Genomic DNA, 24,281 nt, shown 5'->3' on the forward strand with positions numbered 1-24,281 from the left:
GCTTTCCCCCGAAGCCCTGGAGTACTTTCCAGTCAGCGAAAGATAGTGCCTTGTTGTCTTCTAATGGAAAGGAAAGAATAAATCTCACGCCTTGGCTGTTTCTCTTTAAAAACAACAACACACAAAATCCCCCAAACATAGAGTACTATTTTTGCAGTGTCTCATTGTTTAGCTCCTGGCATCGAGCTTTATTTGTTGGCACAAATAAATGTTGTACTTCCATGCTTGAAATTCAGAGAGGAAGAGAATGGCAAACAATGCCTTGACGGTGGTTTGTTGTCATAGAAGAGGTTGTCCAAAGCTGAAAAATTGAAACACTTGTAAAAGACAGCAAGATACCTTCAGCTATCACAAATAACTATGACAAAATGAGTGACTGTCCCATAATCGGGAGTAAATTGTCCAGTTAAATTGGTTTTAAAAAAACTAGCCTTGATGTCTCATGTGAGTTAAACAAGAAATATGGTACTTCTCAGATATTATGACTTTTGCATGGTGACCACTACTTAACTGAGATTTTCTGTTCTTCAGGTGGGCAGCTGGGATCATAAAATGTTTTGAATGTATCCTTTATTATTCCTCACCATGCAATTTTCTGATTTGTATGACTACCAGACTTTTCTCCTTGCATTTCCTTCGGAGAACAGCTGCAGAAAGCTTCCAGGTATATCTTAAAGAAGACAGCTGTGTATCTCTTGAAGAGACAACATAATATGCCATTTTTTCATTCTAAGTTTAAGTGGTGCCCTAAGATTTGATAGCCTAAATATATAGGAAAATAGTAGTCAGGATAGTAATTTAAACAGAAATACAAGCACAGCATGCTCTTCACATTACACACATGCTGATGTTTCATCTACTTAACCCACAAGCTATTCTTAAGGTAATAACATGCTACCTCAAGAGGCTAAACTTTCATTACATTTTTAAGGACTAGCAGGTGTGCCCTGATGGCTTGCCAAAATACTTCATGACGAACTGCAAAACTAATCTGTAAACTTGTTATTCACCTCCTGGATCACACTGCACCTGGCTAGTGAAATGGCAATAACGGAGTTTGTGCTTAGTCATCCTTATTCAAATGCTGCAGACCTCAAACCACCAGGGCACAGATTAATCACTAGACAGAAGTCATATGCCCTTAATGAAAGTGTCTATGTTGCATAAAAGTGAAAAAGAAAACTCCTACATAGCAGTTCAGTAAAAACTCACAAAAATATCAAAAAAGTTACACTCAGAAATGGATCAGGGTCAGACAAGCTTTCAGGCATCTATTAGATGTTTTTTAATTTGCTCTATCTAGGCCTTTTACTTTCTGAAATGCCACAAAGCTCCCATCAAAGAGTCCTTTACCACCTGCCTCCCCTTAGTTCATTTGCCAACTATGCCTTTATTGTCAAAAATATGCACCTGGTGATACTGCAGCCTAATTGCATTTTCAAGCCTACAAAAATTCCCTTTTACTGTTTGTTCTCTACTTTGCCTACCATATGGTGTTTCTAAATATAGGGTCTAAAGATGTACAGCATTTTCTATAAATAGCTCATAATTAAAGAGGCATGGAATTAAAAGTGAAAATTTCTCACCAGTTATAAGTAAGAACACCTGACAAGGATTTCACTCATTCTTTTGAAAAAGACAGAATTACAGAAACTTAATTCTAAATCTAAGACACAGTAGCATTTGATAGGTTAAAAAAAGCAGCAAAACAGTGGCCATAAAGCAGAAACAGCTTTCTGGGGGGAGGAAGGAGGAAAGTTTTTTTTTTTTCTTCCTGGCTCATCTTTGCTTCAAACCAACAATGGAGGTAACTGTCTTTGTGACCTGTTACCTAAGAGGGTGCTTATTTATTCCATGTGCGTTTGGGAAATGTCCTGAAGAGCAGGTCTCCAGCAGAGTGGCAGTAGCGAAGTACTATCTGGATTAATTTTTAAGGAAGCATGAAAGATGCCAAGGTGTTTCTTGGAGGTTGGGGAGCCTGCTCCCACCTCTCGGCTGGTGGAAGTGGCTCCCAGGGGTCTGGAAATGGTCAGTAGCTGCTCTTCGCCATCCCAGAACCTTACAAAGTGAGGTAATGTCACACCATTACTCCTCCAAAAGATGGAGACAGGCAGCGCTGCCCACGCTTGGCCTCCTCACGGGGAAGGCTCATGCACACCCAGGAGCTGCTGCGTGGGGGAAATCTCTTACAAAACATCTCTTTTTTTCAACACAAGGCTCCATTAAAGCCATCTCAGGGACAGCTAAAACGCGGCGGAGCGAAACTCCATTTCTCCTTCCTGAGGCGGGTCGGGACAGGACGGGGCGGAGCGGCGGGCAATGGCGGCGCTGCAGAGGAGCGTGGTGGCCCCCGCGGGCCGGCACACCGCCTCCCTCATCTTCCTGCACGGCTCAGGTGCCGCGGGCCGGGAGGGACCGGGGTGTCGCCGAGGGGCTCGAGCTGCTCTCCCCGCCGCGGTCCCCGCTGTCCCCGCGGGGCGCGCGGCCCTCCCGCCCCGCGCCGCTGCCCGCCGACATGGCGGCCGCCGCGCCGGGGGCGGTCCTGCCGGGCCTTTCTATAGGGGAAAGAAAAAAGAGAAAAAGAGAGAGAGAGAGGAGAAAAAAAAAATCCAATGTGGGCAAAATGGTGTGTCGGGTGGCGGACTCCAGGGCTTGGGGTTTCCCTTGTGCTTCAGGTTGAGTGTGTTTGGAGGGTGGTCTCCAACACCGGCTGAATTTCCTTGCCATGAGCACTGTTATCTTCTGAAACATTATCTTTTAATTCAGCTTCTTTTATTTTATTTCGTTTTATTTTTAAGGGTAGTCACAGACAGAGGATAATTCCCATACATAAAATGATTGGTTTAAGTCAGTTTCAAGAATCAGATTGTGATTGCTATTCTCTTAAACAAATGAACAAACAAAAAACCTTAAAATCTTCCTTAAGTAAAGGTAACAGTTTGAAAAGGTCTCACTTCTTGTCCAAGCTCTAAGGTTCACATAGGCCAAAGGTACTTAGCTGCATCAGTGAACAACCTCAGAGGATGGGGGACTTTTTTTTTTTTTCCCCCCCTTGGAGGTTATTTTTAACCAGATGAACAACAAAGTCTATCTGACTTTTTTTTTTTTTTAAATAATAATAATAAAAAAATCCCACATAGGCCTTTTATCTGGTCCTGGTAATCTGATGTTTAAGTGTATATTTTCTACGTTGATGTGCTTCACCTCTTGTTTTTTTTTTCTCATATATTTAGCAAATGCCTATATTTAACAAATAAATAATGTGCTTATTAATGTATTTTTTATAATCTAGTTTAACTTTGCTTTTCCCCAGGTTATATGTTAGAAAAGAATAAAAAAAGGAGAGTTGCTAAGACGTGTTCATCGCTCTTGTTAGTGCTAATGCTTTAATGCTTGGGGAAGTAGTTTCCTCTCATGCTGGAGGGGTGAGGGAAGATTATGGTTAGGGGTTGGTTCCACATGTGGTTTAAGTACTCCACAATTTTTCATTTTTGATATGATTTCACTCCGCATTTGCAGTGGGGAAATAGGAGGGTGCTTTTATTTGGTTTTGTTTAGCAATTCCACAAAATAGAATTTAAAGCAGAAGAAGCCGCAGTTCTGCAGCTGTGGCCTGGCGTATAAAACTGAATTGGTACCTTCTGCACAGTAGCTGTGATGGAAAGTGGCAGTCAAATGGCATGGATCCATTTAGTTCAATATGCTTGCTTCAGATAAATTATAGCAAGTGGAGAATATAAGCGCAACGTGGAATAGGAAAATTACAGTGAATTCCTAGTGCTGTGCTGCTTCACTGATCTACCACTACATAAAACTAGAAGGCAAATGGACCTAAGTCAAGCCTTAAATCTATAATAATTTTATAGACTGGTTTACAGTTTTGCCATATATGCAGGGAAAATAAAGGGGAAAAATGAAATGCAACTGATGTTTGAAAGGAACATGAAAGTTCATGTTTTACTTGAGAAGGGGAAAAAGGGGAAAAGGAGAGGCGAAGGGGGAAGACAACAGTGCTGCCATTTTTTTATTTCACATCTGGAGACAGACTCCAAACTGTGCTTGAATCACTCTTACTTTGCCTTGACTGACCATCAAGCTTGTGAAGACTGAGGAGTTTTCTTTAAAATTCTGTACATGCCAAGTAGGAATTCATTATCTTTGCATGCACATACAGGCAGAGATTACAAAGCATTTGGACCAAGGTGACACTGCGCACAGGAGATCAAAGTCAAATTTTCTGTTAATGAGTGTTTAGTAAATTGTTCATTGACATACCAACTTCACGAACTGCAGGTCCTTCTGCTGGTACTGGTAAAGTCTAAAGAATATTGGGACACCGTCTCTGGTGTCTTGTGAAACATAAGATGCTCATGAAGATACGAGTGTTTGTCCTGCAAACATAGAGAGTTGACCTACCTAAGGAGCAGTCCCATGCAAGTATTTTATATACTCAAACTTCCTTAAGATATATTGTTAATATGTTAGTTGACTGCAACCCTGGGGAAATCCATACATTTCACTGAGTAATCTGGAAGAAGAGAAGTCTAAGAATCAGATATACATTTGTTACTCACTTAACTTAAGAATGTGGCCAAAACACATTCTGAAGTTACCTCTCTAACTTTGGTTTTACTAACATACCACAGAATAAGAAGCATGCCAGTTTTGCGACTCTTGCTAATTTGTCACTTGAAGTATTTGGGTCAAGCACAGAGAGAACTTCATGCCATTTGTGCTCAGGAGGGAAAATATGCTAGTTTGAGGTCCCTTTTGCCTTTCATTTGCCTGAATTTTCTTTAAAGCTTAAAGAAAGGAAAAGCCTCCTTTATTTTAGGAACAATCATCTCCCCAGCGATAAATCAGTATGTTTATGTGTCTTAAGGTTTAAGATTTTTTAGCAGGCTGCTAGATGTTTGAATCCAAACATGTCTGAGTTTGGGGTGTTTGCCTGGTATTTTGTCTGAAGCCCATGTACCCATGAAGCCCATAATTAAATGTGAAGTTTCTTTTTATTTCTTTTGACTGAGTTTTGAGGTAAGTTAATATTAAGTAAAGAGTAATTCTCTTAACTCACTTTTGAGGTATTAACCCTATTTTTTGTTTATTGCTGTTAGGAGCAAATAGCATAACTTACAAGTACAAGGGGAGGCTTTGTGCTTGATTAGGATGTACTTCAACCATTTGATGTAGTGAAGTATTTATTAAACTTGTACAGTGGAATATCTTAAACTGTCTGTTCCTGGGAAGCTTTCTGTGCCTTATCATTGGAAAGGGAATTGAAGTTATTCTAAAAGGGATTTATTTTAGCATTTTGCAAGAATAACATTGTAGTTTATAAATAAAGTCTATCTAGTATAAATATCTTGAACATTTTAAAGACATCCTTCTAAATAAGCAATAACTTTTGCTGTTCTCTTCTGTGTTATGCAGGTGATACTGGCCAAGGAGCAAGAACATGGATAAAACAAATTTTGAACCAAGACATGGCTTTCCAACATATAAAAGTAATTTACCCGACAGCCCCTGCCAGGTATTGTTCAGTATATTTTTAGCAGTAAAAATATGTTATTTTATTCCAGCATTGTAAAACACACCTGTCAATATTGGCGTAGATTGTCCTGATGCTTCCTTGTTCCTTCTTGATGTATGTGATTTTTGGCACAGCCGGAGCTCAGCAGTAATCTGCTGCCCTGGGACTATGATTCGGCATGGGTAAGATTCCCTGCAAGTCACAGCTTCTGATTTAAAAACATTCACATTTAAAAATTGCCCTTATACTCTCCATATAATTATTTTAAGTAGAAGAAGTTATACCTAGGTGTGTCCTAAGCTAAGGCTTTATAATTCTGGATCACCATTGCACCTATGGCAGCTTCTACATGTTAACAAATTAAATATTTTGTTGTATTCAGTGCCAAGCTTCAATTCTGATGGCTTGTCAGTTTTTGTGACAGGGAGGGTGTGAACCACAGAAGAGGTCTTCAACTGTTGAAGAAAGGACTGTAAATTAAAATATCACATTTCTTTTAGTTTGAATCCTGACTCAGCTATTTCAGAGAGACTTAAGCTTGACATTGTCCTCCTAGGAGGCTGTAGGCACAGATCTCATTATTAAGTGACCCTGTCTATTCAGTGGCATACTGGAAATAGTGATAAAGTATTTATCCCTGGGAATTTGAAAATTAGTGAGGTGAAATTTTAAAGACAAAATTGAGTACCTCAATTGGATACATTCGTATTTGACTATGTAAAGACATAGCCTTATATTTCTTAGATATATATATTTTGCTTAATAACAGGTATTTTTAAAGTGGCTGTGATTCTAGGTTAGGAAAAGGTTTCCATAAAGTGCAGTAGTATTTTAGTTTCCTTCCTTCCTTCCTTCCTTCCTTCCTTCCTAACTATGGATGTAAGTATAGTGCTGAAAAGAAAAGGAAATTTTGATGTTCTCCGTAGACTTTCGAGGTACAGATGTTTGAAAGTCAGAAAAAAAAATCTTGGAGTGTATAAACAAGTATAATAGCAGATTTTGTCTGGCAGTCACTAATATGTGAAAAAAGGAAAAAAAAGTTTCCTTGACCGTGTATTTTTATGATCTACTTAGGCAGGAAAAGCAATTGCAAGATCACAGTGTGAATGTACTCACTGTGTTACAGGAAAATCAAGCCTATGAGTAGAAGTCTTTGAAGACTTACGTTGGGCTAGTAAGTAGCAAATGCAATTTTCTGTAAATAACATTCTCATTACTTAATTGATGATGGGCTAAAGCAGTGACTGGAAATATCAGTAGCACATCACAGGTCCACGGGGCCCCGTTTCCTACCTATTAGAAGCAGATACTAGAGAAATGTAGAAAGTTTTGCTTGCCTTTGGAATAATCTTTCTTAACATGCTGTTAGCAGCCAGATCACCTCAAAAGCATCTGCTAGGCTAGAGCTTCACTTTTCTGTTATGCTGCAGTTCTGGACTCCATTCTCATTTTCTTGGTCTTTTTTTTTTTATGTTTTTTCTTTTTTGTTTTGGTTGTTTTAGATTATTAGAGAGGGAAATGCAGATGATCAACCAGCAAGATATGAGTAAAACAGATGGTGTTTCTAGTAAATTTGAATTTAACTTAGGGCTGTGAATTTCAGTTCTTCAGTAACCAGATGTGAGGAAAGGTACTGTTGCCATTAAAAGGTATGAATAAACAGTTGACACTTTTCTTATTCTTTAAGTGGAAGTTGTTTTTGTTCTTTTCAAGAGCAGAGAGAGGTCATACTTGATTTAATTCAAAAGTAGCTTTTAGCAAGGCTCTGTGAAAAGTTGAGTATTGAAAGAATGTAAAATACACTGTGAAGGCTTTGGCAGGCAATGGGAAATACACTTAATACTTGTATACAGCGCTGTAGCTAATAAGTAACATTATCTGACATAGATGAAATAAAACAGATACTCTGAAGTGCAGAAATGTTTATTGTTCTTTGCAGCAATGCAGAAGCAAAGCCTGTGAAGATAGGTGTAACTAGGTGACATATAAATAGCAGAAACCTTTGTGACAAATGGTGTTTTGATAGTAGGGTCCAAAACATCCTGTGCTTTTTGAAATGTTTGTAATGGTTTCTCTCCTTTCATTCTTAGAAAAGCAAGGCCTAAAACATGCAAACTTGAAGAGCATTAAAATAATAAGTACTTGAATGCACAACCTGATTTTATTTGTATATTTTAGGAATTCCAAACACTTCTGGCACCAACAGAGGAAATCAGTGCCACCTAACGTGGCACCGGTAGGTAGAGAGTTGTGGGTGTGCAGATACTCAGAAGTATCTTCTGATTTGGTCTTTGATCAGGGGAAGACAAAGGCATGTGCTTGGGAAAAGCTACACTTGCAAGAGGGGCATGGTACAATCTGCACTGTCAACTATGAGAGCAGAGTGCAGAGCTTCCGAGCAGGTTTTGATACTGAAGATGAAATCAAAGAAAATCTTACAGTTGGACAAGGCCATGCTAGGCTTGCTTGGCTTATGTGCTCTTCTGGCAGAGTGCTGCTAATATAGATGTAGATCATACTATACAAGCTCCTGTCTTTTCCCACATAGTTTACCACATACACATTAAATACTCTCAGTAGAAGTAGTATGTCAGGAAAAACAAAGTTGATGATACAGCCATAATGCCAAAAAAAGACTTTGGGGGGATAATCTGCAGGTCAGGAATTTTATCTCCTCACAGGTTTGATTGATATGATTCTGATAGTGGTTTGATTGGCCTTACTCTACTGAGCATTCTGAAAAGCAGTGGACTATATATCTTTCAACAAAATAAAAAAAATCTGGATTTTTTTTTATTTGTGCTGGCTGTGTGGGTTTTGTGGTTTGTTTTCTAAATTTCATTTTGGGCAGTGAAATATGCGTTTTTTTCTCTTACTGTAACAGCAAACTTGATTTCATTCAAAAGTCAATACATCGGAGAATTATTTGAGAAAATCAGCCCAATATGTAATCTAGAGGAGTTCTAAATCGTATTTCCTGCTGTGATTGTGCTGACCAGCAAGTACTAGAGAGAACACTTTCATTATACGGGTAAAAATAACAGAATATGACTGAATTGCATATTATAAAATTGTTTTGGACTGTTCTCAGGCCTTGTTTAAATGTTATAATTTCTAAAAAGGAAAAAAAAATCAGTCACTTCTCTAATGTTAGGGTCTGTGTAGAGAATGATCATCAGCTCTTGGCAGCAGATATAAAAAATAAGTAGAGAAGTTTTTTTATTCTGTTAGGTTGTTCTTTTATGTTTACCTAGTTTCTTTCTAGATCCATGCTACTGTACATAGATTTAAGTTGGTAAATACAACTAAATTTGTGTTTCTTCTCCCTTGTAATTTTAATATGTATATTCCAATTAAAAAGAAATTCAAATTGTTTAGTTAGTAGCTGATGCAATACTTAAAGCCACGTCTACAGTAACAGTACAGTTTTGAAGGAAAAGCTCTTTTTTTTTTTTCTTTTTTTATTTGGGTCAGGATGGCTACAGCTTTAAATACTGTTTCAGCTGCTACAACTGTGACTTATGCATTCAGTTTCTATTGAGCTTCAAAATCAGAACTGAATACCACCCAATATAGACTTTTTTTTAGTAGAAAGTGATAGTTTAAATTGGCATTGCAGGAGCTAACGTGGTAAAGTAAAAACATTTAGACTTGTTTTAATAAGTATACCTTACCTTTTATAATTCCCTTAAAAATCTAGGTCAAAGATTCTTTGCATTGTCTTGCATTCCATTCTGATAGTCTTTCTCTTCTGCAAGTCAGAAAATAAGCTAAAAATACTGCTGGGGCTATTTTGTGGCTCTTTTTGACATTCACTCAACATACCTTTCCATGGCCAATACGTTTTGCTGCAGAGTTGGTTGCCTGTTTTTCTAGTATGTTCTAACTTCTCATTGCCTAGGGTATAAATGGCTGGTAAGGGTGTTTTTGGCATTACGTGCACTGATGCTCCATCCTTTCATCTAAGTTCCCGTCACTCCCTTGGTCCTGGGTGGAAATGAGCTTCATCTCGTCGTAGTCCCCGTTTGGCCGTGTCACAGAACCACCAGACAGTCTGGCACCGTGCAGCTGCGCTGGCAGTTTCTGCTCAGGAGAGGCCCGGGATTGGAATCGCAGCAGGGTCCTGCAGGTCACACTAGGGATACATTGGCAGAGCTGGGCAGGGGAGCCTGCGTAGCGCCTATCCTACTATGTTTGGCCCAAGCAAATGTTACTAAACCTTCGCTTTTGTGAGCTCTAACCTCATTCATAAATTTAACACACACAAAAAAGGATTTTTAGAAGAGGAATTTTGAGGGATAAATGGAAATGGGTTTGCTTGGTCACATGGGGTTGTTCTTTAGTCTTGTCCTGCTAGTAGAAATATACCATATTCCACATAAAAATGGTGAAAGCATGTTTGAAGCAAATTTATATTTTCTTTTGTTTTTCTTGCATTAAGAAAGAAATTTATATGTTCCAGTGAACATGTAATGCTTGTGTTATATAATAAATTTCATGCAGAATGCACTAAGCATTGCGGCAGAGTTGCTTGATATTCGATAGGACTTGGGGGAGCCAAGTTAGAATATAATGATCTATTGATCACATTGACCTTGGACTACTAATCCCATTTACTACATATGGATCTTAGGTATCTTTCCTCTCCTTCAGTCATTTTTTTGTTGCAGAAGAAGTAGAAAAAGTATTTTTTGTATAACCCCTCCGGCAAGTAGGGGTTCTACGTTATGTTTCATCCTATGCCCTTGCTTTACATCCTTCTGTTTCGCATGGGTTGGAAGCCTGAATTTTCAGTTTTGCTGTGCTTATCCAGTGTAGTTCATCCACCCTCAACAGTGGTTCATGCAAGCTTGTAAAAGATACCTTTCTGAATCCCGGGGTGCCTTTCAGACCCTTTGGTGGAATACTAATTTAATTTGACCCCTGCTTTGCCACTTGCTGTTTTCTTTCACTGAATTTATGAAGCAGCCACTAATAGCTACTTCCTAAGTATTTGTCAATGTATAGAAAAGGTCATTTGCAGTCGACACAACCATAGCGTTATTGCTATTTCTATGATTAATAAAACAATCCCTATAACTGACCTCACCCCTACAAAGAAACAAAAACTAAAATTTGAAATAAACTCTGATATAAAGTTCGGTAGGTCAAATTCTGCTTCTGTTGCAGCTTTTGTCTCAAATGAATAACCAACTTGGGTAACAAAGCTCATAGACATATTATTTCTTCAAGTGACTATTCTGTATTGGTTCCATTGGGTCTCATTTCTGGTGGTATAAATCCAGAACTCCACTGAAGTCATCTATCTTTACACTGATGTGGCTGAATGAACAGACCCAGTATGTTCCATGGAAGAGCTGGAATTACTCCTCACAGAAATGATTATTCTCTTCTCTTTTTTTATTATTTGTTTTGTTTGTTTTTCTTTTAATTATGCTTTCAAGTTTAACTTGCTTTTGAATTCCTGATACATCTTATACTCTGTTTGTTACCAAGCCACGACACTGCATAGTTAACCTGTGTTGAACCTCAGTTTAGCCTAGGATATTATGCTTCTGATTTGAAGAGGTGAATTCTCTCTCCTCCTTGCCCCACCCCTGCTTTTTTTTTAAAAAATTACTTTCTATTTCAAATAGCTGATGGGAACTGAAGGGCAGGATTATGGACCAGATTTTCTCTTCTGGTGTATTAATTGTTGGCAGTGAGATTGTGTTAGCACAGAATTTGAGACTAGTGAATTAACTTGCTTTCGTTGGAAAAACTGCCATGAGCTTTAATAGAATCACGGCTTGATTCTAGAGCTTGAGTCATCTTCTGGCAGTGTATGCTGTAGATTTTCTCAAAGGGATGCATAGACCTGCAAAAGGCAACATTAGAAAGTCTTATTTAACTTTATGCCTTTTGTTTGAAAGGATATGGATATGGGAAGAAACAAGAGTGAGTATTTCACAAATTTTGAAGTATCTTTCTCTATTTTAAACCTGAAGTATGTCTTCACTGCGATTTCCTCATTCTCTCTGACATCTCAGGAAGATCTCACTGGAGCTCCAAGAAAGCTGTAAGCCAGCACCAGTGGTCTGAGTTTTTTTTTAACTTTATCAGCTGAGCAATTATCATGCTGAGTGTAAAGGTGGTGATACAGCTGTGCACCACGAGGAAGAATGGGGGGAGAATATTTGCTATGTTTCAAGATATTGTCTGCTACTCTAATGTTTCTTATTTTTAAAGGAGCTAGTGGTCTTGCTGGCCTACCTTTTTAAGTAAATTGTTGAAAATGGATAGTGATGTATTGGATAGCCAACAAAACACCTATAGTTTTAAGTGAATTGCCCTTCTAAGAACATCATTTTAGAAGTGGAATTTTGCATGTATTTTGGATCTGAATTTGAGCCTTACATAGCATCATCCTCCACTTATATTAATTTAAGGTCATTTCAAACTGTTTAGCACAATTCTAAACATGCATAAGAAGGTCTAGAGTGTATAATCTGGGAAAAGATGTTGGCACTGCTGCATGCTTTTAGTATACTTTTGATGCCAGCGTATAACTGTTTTTACTATCATGGGCTAACCCGTCTTTATTCTGTTAAAATGTGAATGTTTTGTGTTGCTTTGGAACTTTGCCATGAATTCTACAGAGGAACTTACTTTCTATCTGAAGTGTGAAAGATGGAAAGGATGATACATGCTTAAAAAGATTTTATATGAAATGTTCTCTTCTTTAAGACATTCAGGTATTGAGCTCTGTTGGATATTTCTGAGACTGTGGCCTCATACGCTCAGGCCTTCAAGAGGTGTTTGTATGAGGAAAGCATTGAAGATCGATGCATACACTCAAAAACAAGAGTTAAACTAATCAGAAAAATGATCTGGAGGATGTTGGGAAGCTTCTTAGATTCTAACTGTTAGGCTGCCTGGAGTTTCTCCCAGGTTTTAGGTATTAGTTGTGGCTGTTACTCTGCCTTTTTGTATTTTTACATGTTCAGAGTTAGTTCAACTTGCAGGAAGTTCTGCATATGTGTATCTTGTTCTGTTGTGTGTGTTTGAGCCTCTTATGCATTAGAGGCTTAAAAAAAAACGAAAAAGAAAAAACTTCCCTCTCCCTTTTGTTTTGGCTAGTTTCAAAAACACAGGTTTTAGAGCCTTAAAAACATTGAACTTTAATACCATTAAAAAAGAGAATAAGGCAAGTGAAGCACACAAAATTATTGGGACTAGCGTTAAGGGTGTTTTTTTAAACTCAGGAAAGCAAGAAATCCTAATTTAGGACAGACAGTTTGGTCTGACCCTGTCCTTAACTGTCCATGCTAAGCTTGCTGGAAGGAATTTTGACTCCACTTTGTGATCCTTTACTTTCGTGCATTTCAATCCAGCCCTTCATGTCACTGTAACATAGGGTTTTTTTTCTTTTTTCTCTTTTGTGGTTTAATTGTATAAGAAAAAAAAATTGTGCTGTATTCTTGGATGGTGCTGTACAGATGGTTCCATGCCAAACATATTTGTTTACCGTGGTAATGTCTGAGTTGCAGTATGCCAACTAATAAAGGGATTTATTTAAGGAACAAGGTGAATGACTAAAACAGATGTACCAGTTGGGTGAACCATTAAAAGAATCTTACTTCTCAACTTTATGTAAAAGTTATTTTTAATGCATTTCTGAGAAATCAAGTGTGGTTGCGAGGATGTTTTTTGAGACAGCTGAAAGCATCTTGTCTGTTTGCACGAGGGTCTCTTCCTTTTAGCTTAAAACACGTTAGTGTTTCATCTACCTCGCTATAGAATTTGCAAAGACAGTAGATAAAACTACTAAGTCTTGACATCTAATGAAGTATTACAAGGTTCATCAAGGATTTTATCCCTACTGTACAGCGTACATTTTAGTTCTGTCATTCTGATATGAGGACATCCATTTTTAAAAAATTCTTTAATGACTTGTGTCCATTTCACATAAATGTGTTTCTTCAGTCATGGAAACCCTGGGTCAACATGTTGTAAAAATGCTGAAAGACTCGGTATCTTTTCTCAAATACATGTTCATTATTGTTACCAGAAAGCAAAGCATTTTGGCTAGTAAGCATTTTTACAGGGAAATCTATGTAAAGGTGTTTGAGAGAGATACTAAAAGTTTTAATCAAATCTTATTTGCCTAAGCGCTTAGTCCGTTTTACGTCCTGTCACCCAAGTGACTTCTAGAGACTCTACTGATTCTACTGCAAATTTTTTGCCTGTAATGTCTTCTGTTACAAATTGAAAAGCTTCCATGTATTAGAGATTTGTACTCTTGTTCATTAGGTGTTGATCACTTCATTCAGAAAGAATCAGTGATTCTGAAAGAATCAGTGGAGTGATTGTTAGCACTAAAAAAATACAGAATATTTCATTGAACAGCTTCAGTTTGTTGGGTGTATGAAATATTGCCACTGAATTTCTTTTAATTTAGTAGTTATCTTAATAGACAGGTAGAGGCTAATTTGGGGGAGGGGGAAGTGTTACTCTTGAATCTGCTGCTTGAGTACATGATAGTTTTGAATTAAGCAAATGAGGGGAAAATGGTAGTGCATTGTGCACCTTAAGTTGACCACATACTTACCTGCTGTTTTGAGTAATAGTAGATTGGTTTTGGTCATACATCTTTTTCTGAAGCAGTGCCCAAATAGATGGAAAGTATAATTTATCTGTGTGCCTTTCTGTTGCCATTTCTTTTTATTTGATTTATCAGCCTCTAAGTCAAGGGCCATGTATGTAGCACCTAGCAGAATAATATCTGTGTTCCATCATTTTATTTACTTGTCTTATTGAGTAAATCAGTTTGGAAATACAGCTTTACATTTGTGAATCTTCTCTGGTATCAATAAAGGCAGAGTTTGTTCCTTCATTTAGATTAATTGCAATAGTGGCTTTCTCACTTTAGATTAACTGCATTTTTGTTTGATTATAGTAGCAAAGGAATTCAGAGAGAGAACAGAAGTCAATGTTTGCATTTTTCACTGGGTTGCCATCCAGACAAATTTATCAAAGCCTGTCTGTTTGTAGGCAATGATTGTAATCTGATCTGAGCTCATCTGAGTTTAAGTTAAAATGAAAAAATGCACCCCCTGATTAAATGGAGCAATTAAGGATTTTAAGAGATTTGATCGTGAGAGGAAGCATCAATCAGCAAAACAGTTGGTATTGAATTGTGGAACTGTTGCAAGGCGGTAAAATCACCTTTTGTAGAATTTCAGGCTATTGTCTTTTTGTTGTTGTTTTTTATAAGCTGCTTTGAATTGTAGTTTCTTTGATTATTTGAGGTTTGGGCAGTATGTTAAGGTACTTGAATACTAATTCCTCTGAGTATAAATCTGCAGAGTTTCACAGTACACAATTCCTGTGCATTTCAGCAAGCATAAGACAAGTGAATCCCATAAAGGTGGCTCCTCGAAGCCTTGTTTAGCAGTCACTTCTGTTTGTCCTATTGACAGGTGAGCTTCAACCCTGCCTTTGGGATTAGGAATCTCTTAGGAGCTTCGGGATTTAAGTTGTTGAGATGACCTTTTCAACCTTGATGTTGAAGTGACTGAACTGAAACGTGCATTTTACCTAGCTTCCAGATGCTGTTCCCATTCTTGAAAGACAGTCTTTGGCATGGAGGAAACTGGGGTTGGAGGTGAACTGACTTCAAATGGAGGGAGCCGGATCCCTCCTTGACTGGACGGTTACTGCACTGTTTATATTTATCATGGTCAGGCCAAAGGCTTTTGATCTTATATATGGCTAAACTTTTCTTTTCTACCTCCCCAGGCCATATACACCAATGAAAGGAGCCCTTTCCACTGTGTGGTTTGACAGATACAAGATCTCCAATGACTGTCCAGAACACACTGAAACCATTGATTCCATGTGCCATGGCCTTACAGACTTGATCAATGAGGAGATTAAAAGTGGCATCACAAAGAATAGGATATTAGTAGGTGAGAAAGGCTTATATTTTGGTTTGTTTATTTAAATGTTTCTAAGCAATTAGAGATCACCTGCTTTGTATTTATTCCATCCTAAACGCATATGAGAAATTACAGGAATTGTTGAGCAGTCCTTTCACCAACTGATCCTCAAAAATACTGGATCCTTATTTAAATTTTTATCTGGTGGGGGGTGTGGCAACCTGGGAGCAGTATTCTCAAAAATGTAGTTTAAAATTGCTTTTAATGTAAACTGGTCATTTTTAGTTATGTTTTGAAGCATTCAGTGAACCATGTATTGCTTAACAATGTAAGGAATGGGAAAGCATGCATGCCCCAAACTAGTGTATCCTTGAAAATGCCTGTGTAGCATACAACTAATGATGGGCCTTTCCTTTCTGCTATAATACTTTGGGATAAATGAATTCATAGAGAAACAACGACTTCTGTGTTAAACACCATTACAGATTAGCACTTGGTAATAAATGATCTGTTAGCCATCATATTTTATATGTGCCTGTCTTCCCATCCATCTTAAATTTCCACAATTTTAACAGTAGTTCTGTAAAATAGATAGTGGGAAATTGAGGCACAGAGGAGAAGCCTGTGTCAGAGAGGAGTGCTTGGCTCCCCATCCCATTCCTAGACCGCAAAGTATTTCAGGTTGGGGAAAAAAGCTTTTAATGTGGAAACTTTAGAATTTATGGCCAACTGAGTCATGTCATCAAGCTCCTAAGTGGCGGAGCCACTACCAGTAGCCAGCATGTTTTCTTGATCCAACCCCATGTTGCTCTTTGAAGGCCTCTGTTTACTTTCCCCGTCTGGCTTATTGCCCTGGCTGCAGCGTGCATTGTTTTGGATGGCTGTCAGCAAAGTCTCTTTGATGTGACTTGCCTGTGTTGTACCTGCTGGCTTGGAAACAGCTGAAGAAGAGCAGGTGCTTTGTGCAGCATTAGCTGGGAGATGCTCTGCTGACGGATACACTCTGCTGCTAGGCTTGCCTCTTTTTTTTTTTTTTTACTTCCTTTTTTTCTTCTTTTTCCTGCAGTCTTCAAAATGAAAAACAGTGAGACTGCAGACTGTGGAAGTTGCTTTGCGAACTGTCTATGGAGTAAGGAAATTTATTTGTACCAGTTATTTCAGTCCCTAAATTGTGTGGAAGTATCCATCTCTGAACCTAAATTCCTCAGGTGTAAATTGGGAATAGTAACACTCGTATGGTCCTTCTGAAGAGCTTTAGTTTCAGGCTTCTTTAGAAAGGTGCTGTTTCTTTGCTTCTGTGATAGATGCTACATGCACAGAGCTAGCATCCTCAAAGTTAAATCTGATATAAATGTAACAAAAAATCGGCAACTCTGAATTAGCACCATCCAAAATACAGAAAGGCTGAGGATGAGTGTCAGATAGTGTTAGATGAAGGAAAGCTAGGTGTTAGCAAGCAGGAAGATGGGCAGCTGCCCACAGCTCTGAGGTACAGGATAAGAAGGCAAGGTCTGAGGGAGCACGGTGCATAGGAGAGTGAGTGAGAAGGAAGGGGAAGCAGGAGGAGGCACTGAAGCACTGGAAAATGAGAAGCCCAGCACCTGGTGGGGATGATATTCTCCATTCACAGTTTCCACCTAGCTGAAGAGTGTGGCTGCAGTAGGGTTATTTAATCTGAGACACAGAAGCCTATCTGACACGTGCTTGGGTAGCATAACTCCTCTGAAATCCAAAAGCAGGTGTTTATAGAACAGAACTCTAAATATGTGGGGAGATTCTGGGTTGTTTGATGCCACTCCTTCCCTATATCAGTATGTCAGAAAAAATACTGGAGAAAGTTTGTTTAAAGAACAAAGTATTTTAATTTACTGGAGGCAAACAAATCCCATCATCAAAACTCCTCTGTGACTTCTGTCCATCAATGTACAGTAGTACCCCATGCATCTACCCACTCCTGCTTCATGATAGTTCTCGTTTCCTAACAACACAGAAGTCGTTTGAAGATAGTTGCCTTCTGGTTCATTAATCTCTCCCTCCTCCCTAACCTGAAAGGGGGAAGAAAAGAGACTATGACTTAAATATATAATTATTCAAAAATAATTATATCATCCCCAGAATTTGATAATGGAAGTCAATCTTGCCAAGCATTCCAGTAGAGTTACTCTTACCAGTCTTCCTGGCTAATGCAGTTCTTGTAAATAAGTCTGCAAGTGGGTTTATGTTGACTTGGAGACAGAGAATGATGAAATCAGTCAGATTCTGATGGGTGAAGCTTTGGTAGTACCTCTTCTTAAACACCGAATATATCTTTCTTTATAAATGCCTGGATTCATTGCTAAATTAGTGAAACAGGCAAATAATGTCATATTGAAAAAATGGGAAAATCATTTCTTTTTTCCGTATAGAGCTGAGATTCTGGGGGGTCAGTGGGTTTTTTTTTACTACTTCTGTAGTGATAGTATATTATAAATTAACTTCACTTACTTGTCAGATTTAAACAATCTTAACCTTGAATAACTCAGAAGCTCTTGGCAGAAATGGCCTCTTTACATCTGAAGCATTCTAAGAGTGCTCCCTTTGTCAGCTGTAGTTTAATGAAAGGCTGACTTGTTATTCTCTCTTTTTTTTTTTTTGGTCTTGATTTAGTGTTTCTTTCCTACTTCTATAGGTCACTTTATGTATAGCACAGAAATGCTGATCCAAGCATGTTGGTCTCTGCCACCTGTAGTCACTCGTGTAAGCAGCCAGTGAAAATAAGCTTTCAATAACAGTCCTGTACATTTGACTGTATGCCAAAAAACACATGCTTGATTCCTGACCCCTTGTACTATAACAATAACACAAGACACACAACCACTGTTGTTTATTGCTGGACTTCTTACATAGCTACTGAACCATGGTGGAAGTAACATGAAAGTTCTGTGCTTCTTGTAAATATTAGCATTTTCATCCCTCTCAGTATGTGTGAAAATGCGATGGGGAGGAAATATCTTGACTTTCTTGACTTTCTTGACTTTGACATCCCAGAGAATGAAGGTTCTGTAAATATGGGAAGATGGAAAATCATCAATAAATCAAAAAACATTGAATAAGCTGCACCTAAAATCTTGTTACTTTTACGTTTTTGGTCTTGGAAGCCTTTTGCTGTCACTTATGGCATCTTGTATTTGTTGTCTTTGTTAGGAAAATATTACCTTCATTTAGAAGGACCTGCTATATTGCTTTCACAGGGCCTGTTTAGGGACTTATATTGCCACTTGTCACTGCAAATATAATTGAAATAAGATATTTCTTTCTCTATCATCAGATTTTGTATTTTTGTGTTTTGTGATTTTGTGTTTTATCTAAATTATGCTTATGAAATGCTTGGCTTAACCAAGCTATTAGTCTATCTTCCCGATAATACCATACAATACCATACAAAAGCACAATGCAGTGCTTTTAGGGGAATGTTCTCCCTGCTTGTTTGTTTGCATGTGAACTGCTCATTTACTTTTCTTTCAGCAGTTGGCAGCTGCAAAGGCATATTTTTTCAGGGAGGTGTTTTTCCTATGAAAAAGAATGAAAACCTGAAGGGCATTCTGAAGTCAGGAGTGGGTCATTGCAGGCCTTTGCTGGAGCATGAGGGAGAGAGTTGTTAGCAGTCGTTAGCCTTCTGCCCTGTATGCAGGACACTTCTGAGTGAGAGACGATAAAGAAGCCTTTGTTTTAGATAATAACATTAGTCATTTTCTTAGATACAAACCCAAACATTGTTAGACAACATACATGAAATGAATAAAGCCGAGGTTTGACAGTAGGTAAATATTTGGTTTCCTGAACTTCACATAATATTGAAATATCATCATGGACTAGATTGTCATTTCATACAGATATAAATTAGGAGCAAATTAATGGAAATCAAGGTACATGGGGGAAATGAGCTCAAGATTTTATACAAATATTTTTATTTTTTAAAGGGTCCTAGTGCCATTTGTAAGCAGAAGAAAGCTTTTTTTTCATCACTGAAACACGACAGCTGTAATGAGTCCTCTCTTCTTCAGGCAGGAATAAATTAACATGAGAAATTCAGTCTATATTCATTTCATGTTACATCACTGTGGTTTAGGTTATCTTAACATATTTTGCATGATATTCCAGCAAAGAATGTTTTTTTTTTTTCATAAGGTATCACGTGGGAAATTTCTTCCAATTCACTTTTTTTTTTTTTTTTTTTTAATTCAGATGTGTGAATATCCTCTGATTTCAGCACATCTTTTAAAGCAAGTTATAGGCATCTGTCTTCCCACTAGTCCTCAGCGTGTATGGTCTGGATTCTCATCTTCACTATCCTCATTGTCAAAAGGTCTTGCTGAAGTTTCTCTTATGCTAAAAGAGAAGTGTTTTGCTGAATTGAGTATATTTTGCATGTGCTTACTTCTTAAAAGCCTGTCCGTAAACCTCCTTTGCAAGGCAGGAAAGCAAAAGTTGCTGAAAATGGTTAAATGTTTTCCTGAAGGAATAACGCTGTAATTCAATCACTGCTCCTGAGCATTATAAAGGCAATATATATATATTTTTATTGTTTCTAAGCATTAAGGTCTCTTAAGATTCAGGTATAAGGAGAATACATGGGGAAAAATAATGCTAGCAGATACTATATGTGTGAAACCAGTTGTCAAGCTCTGAACTTTCATGCACTAACTTTGCTCTCTTTAGGAACGCATTGGTCTCAAGCAAAGGGCTGACTAAGGTTGAAATGCTGTAGTATCATTTTTGGTGTTGGTCAGCACTTATGACACAATCTGCTTAACAGTAACCTCACGTATTCTTTCCTGTGAGATCATTGGTGTATATAAGCATACTTTTGCTTACATCCTGTAATATCTTTTGAGACATTTGTGTATTATCTGTGTATTTCTTTTATTTTTCCTTAATCTGAAAATCAAGTTCTTGTTTAAAGTTTTTGATTGAACCTACAAAAAGACAGCATTTATAACTGAAAAGTTTTGCCTCAAATTGTAAATATTTATTCAAAATACTGTCTGTAAACCTTTACTGTAAATAGGGTATATGCTGGTATCAAGTGATAAACTGCAGGTTTTCCCCTGGAAAATCAAATTCAAAGAACTAGTCATTTGTATTACATTCTCTCATAGTAGTATCAGCCACATGAAAGAACCATTACCTAATATTCTTCTAAACAGAAGGTGACTGCATTGTCAAAGACTGCTGGTGAGTAATTGCAGAGAGTGTTGCCAGATTGTGACTAAACGGGTACAAAATTTTAGATTAAATCATTTACAAACTAGTAATGAGTTTTCAATGCAAACTTTTTTTTCCTGTATTCCAAAACACTTTAAATAGGCTTCATTTTATATGTGGACAAAAATATATCTGTATGTGAAAGGAAATACAAAATGGTCTGTAAGTATGTATAAGTGTAAGCCCTGTTTGGTGGGGGGCTTTGGAATGACTGCGTCATTCAGAATAGTCACAAGGAAGTGATGAAGGAAAGGATCAGATTCCACAGGAGAGAATAAAGAAAACTTGAGCACAAGGCACATTGTTTATGTAAGAATCTTGAGCAACTTGTATTTTATGTTCTTTCTCAGTTAGCTGTTTCTTTCTCTCCCTGTGAATGTAGGGACGATGTTGTGGTTTCCTTGTGACTCTCAAGTAGTGGTTTTTGCTTTATAGAATTGTACTGAATGTGAGATAGAGCATATCTAGTAGGAACTTTTCATGCAGCTGAAAGGCTTGTAGTAGTATATTCATCATTTTTATATCTATGAAGGCAGATTCAAAATTTCAGGTGACTTCAAGGCAGGCCTTGAGACTTTCTATGCTATTCTCTAAATAAATCCTTTCATGTTAATTCATGCTTTTCCTGAACTGCCACTTAGGCATCCTGCTTTTGACTTGAAACAGGTAAAGATCAATGCAAAGGGTAGTACCAGGTCCCAGCTTTATTTACCAAAGATAAAATGAGGGTATCATCAGATCTGGGTACATAGCTCCAGGGCTTGAAAGTATATCCCCTAGTTTTCCTAATTCAGTCAAGGATTGTGTTAGCAAAGAAGGAAAGACTTCAGTCTTCCAAGTTGCGTATTCTTGTTTCTTTACTCCCAAGATTCAAGTTCTGCAACTCAGGAATCTGCAGCTTATTGCATTTGGCCATATTCATCTCCTAGAACTTCAACGGGACAATAAATAGAAAGAGGAATTGGAAATACAATGTAAATTCTGATTAGAAATTGAGGGGAAAAAATCAAGAAACACTTTGTGAGAGAGGAAGAGGAAAAGCTCTTCAAGACTGGATTAGTCTAGTGTTTTCAGAAAAATATCCTACCCAGATCCAGCCACATCTTCCATAGCAGAGAGTGTGGGCTAAAAGGGCCTCAAACCTGGTGGGACCTGCTGGAGAGGATCCCTCATTAGGGGCAGCCTCACCATGGCCAAAGTGCAGCATTTTCTGCCTCTGAATCCTATGCGCCCTAGGGATTTGCTGTGTGATTCCAGGATCCAGTCACGTTTGCGTTAGGCTTGGGTTCAGTGACGTAGGTGCACACTGCTTCCTGGCCGAGCTCTGCTCGCAGCTGTGTGAAATTTGTGTCTAGCACAGAGCCGAGCTCACATCATCCTTGCAGAAGAGCCATTCCCAATTTTGGAATCATGTTTTAATCACTTCAGAAAGATACTCGGTTGAAATGTCATGGTCTTTCACCTATTATGTTTGTATTTCTCCTTCAATCTGTAATCGATGTCTTTCCTGCGGGAAGGCCTGGGCTCAGAATTTCGCACCTAATTAACACCAGTTAACTAGCTGGCACAAGGCAGTGGTGTCACCATTACTCTACATGCTGTTGCTATTCTGAGTTGAGCGGCAGTCAAAACCTTTCTAGGTTTCCATCTCTGGGCTAAGAGGGATTTCAGCAGGCCAGTTATTCCCATGCTGATCATTGTCTGGATGCAACCAATGTAACAGCCTATATGTTGTATCCTTGTAAAGTAATACTGTGGTCTGGATTTCTTTTCTAATGAATAAGCATCAGTCATGTAAAAATCATACTTGAGGAACTAATCTCATTGAAGGAGTTAGTGCAGCTTAGGAGACAGATGGAATATCAAGTCATTAATTCAGCGACCCCGTTAAAGCTCAGATGAGGTGTGTGGCTGTGTTTCCTGATCTAGTTTATTGTTTATCCCAAGGAGCAACAACAACAAAAGACCTCAGCACGAGTATGGTGGTCTAATGTGATGAATGTTCCTTAGCTAGGAACAGCAGTATAATCATATCTTTCATGCATCAATGGTACTATCCTAAGGGAAAAACAAGTTGTATAAAGAGCAAGTAATGAATCTTCAGCAAGTCTTTAGTTACCCAGCTTCTTATTTGAATCTTAGTTTGATTTAAGATTTTTGTAACCTTTGTTATGCAAGATGGGTTTGAGGTGCTTTGTATATAAAAGAAAAAAAAAGTCTGAAGATGAAAATAAAAAAAAAAAATATGGTGAGTTGCAAAGATGCAGCAAAATCCTTTATTTTTCTTTTTTTTTTTTTCTTTTGTTGCATCACAGGAGGCTTTTCAATGGGAGGTGGAATGGCAATGCATTTAGCATATAGGTTTCATCGCGATGTGGCAGGAGTCTTTGCACTTTCTAGTTTTCTTAACAAAGAATCTTCTGTTTACCAGGTGAGTATGTGGTAGGCTTTACAGAAATGCTGCTGAGCTAAAAGACCAAAATTAAATTTGGCATGATTCTTAATGATTCTTAATTTGGAGCAATTGATTAATATTCTAAACATAAGACATCTCCTGAAAGTTGTTTAAAAGAGTATGAAAAAAAAAGAAGTTTTAAAACTATCTAAAACTTACATGATGTTTCATTGCTTTTTCATTGCACAGACAGTACAATTATTTCATTTGAAATAAATCAGTTCAGAAGGCAGATGAAAATATGAAATGCTGTCATTAGTTATCAGAGACTCTGTGTAGCTGTAGCTGTTCTTTGAAAATTTGTAGTGAGTTATAATAATGGGTTCCATCTTCTGTTTGAAGAAGGTCGTAGTCCTAAATTTAAACCTTATCATCTGTCAGGGTTAGCACATTAGAAGAATTTGAAGTAATTTTTTTCCCAGTGGTGTTTCATTCTTTGTTTTTGTACAGGCAGTACTGTATTTCCACTAAAAAGTAAAAGAAATACCCTGTAATTTGTCATTGCTTTGTTATAGAGACACCATGTAACTGCAACTATTCTTTGAAAATTTCTAATGATTTGTCTGACAGTGTTTCTTTTCTATCCAGGCTTTGAACAGGAATGAAGGTGACCTTCCAGAATTATTTCAGTGTCACGGAACAGCAGATGATCTAGTTCTTTACTCCTGGGGTGAAGAGACCAACAAGATGTTAAAGTCGCTGGGAGTGCCAACAACACTCCATACATTTCCAAACCTTAATCATGAATTAAGCAGAACTGAAATAGAAAAGCTAAAAACATGGATTATAAAGAAATTGCCCATTGAGGTAGCAAAGACAAATGAATAAAAGATAGAGCTTTCATGTACTTTCTGAGTTTCGATCTTTTTAAGGTTGTACAAGATAAATGGGTGTCTCATACACAGTACATGATATAAACAAAGCTTCTGGTAGACACTTGTATTCCTCACAGTTCACTTAGATTGTGGCATGATGGTGCTAACTGTTAACACACATCTTGAGTTTCTTTTTTTGTTCTCTTGTCCAGTTTTTAAATACACATCCATGTCAGTCTATGGAAAATGGTGACCATTCTTAAATAATCAGAACAATATTCAGGAAGAATTGCTCTGACTTTTCCAGATCCATTTTC

General features: G+C 37.8%; 1 protein-coding gene across 1 annotated transcript; it reads left to right on the forward strand.

Annotated features, from left to right (window-relative positions):
• The first annotated feature begins 2,319 nt into the window (after nucleotides 1–2,319).
• Nucleotides 2,320–23,996, forward strand: LYPLAL1 (lysophospholipase like 1). The gene is made up of 5 exons (XM_088532162.1): nucleotides 2,320–2,395; nucleotides 5,431–5,530; nucleotides 15,311–15,480; nucleotides 23,010–23,125; nucleotides 23,738–23,996. The coding sequence occupies exons 1-5, from the start codon at nucleotides 2,320–2,322 to the stop codon at nucleotides 23,975–23,977; spliced, it is 702 nt and encodes a 233-aa protein (XP_088388288.1). The 3' UTR covers nucleotides 23,978–23,996.
• The last annotated feature ends 285 nt before the right edge of the window (nucleotides 23,997–24,281 follow it).

Source organism: Tinamus guttatus, unplaced genomic scaffold (assembly GCF_059628265.1).
Source record: "Tinamus guttatus ecotype Peru unplaced genomic scaffold, ASM5962826v1 Tinamus_guttatus_pri_ptg000033l, whole genome shotgun sequence".
NCBI classification, from domain to species: Eukaryota; Metazoa; Chordata; class Aves; order Tinamiformes; family Tinamidae; genus Tinamus; species Tinamus guttatus.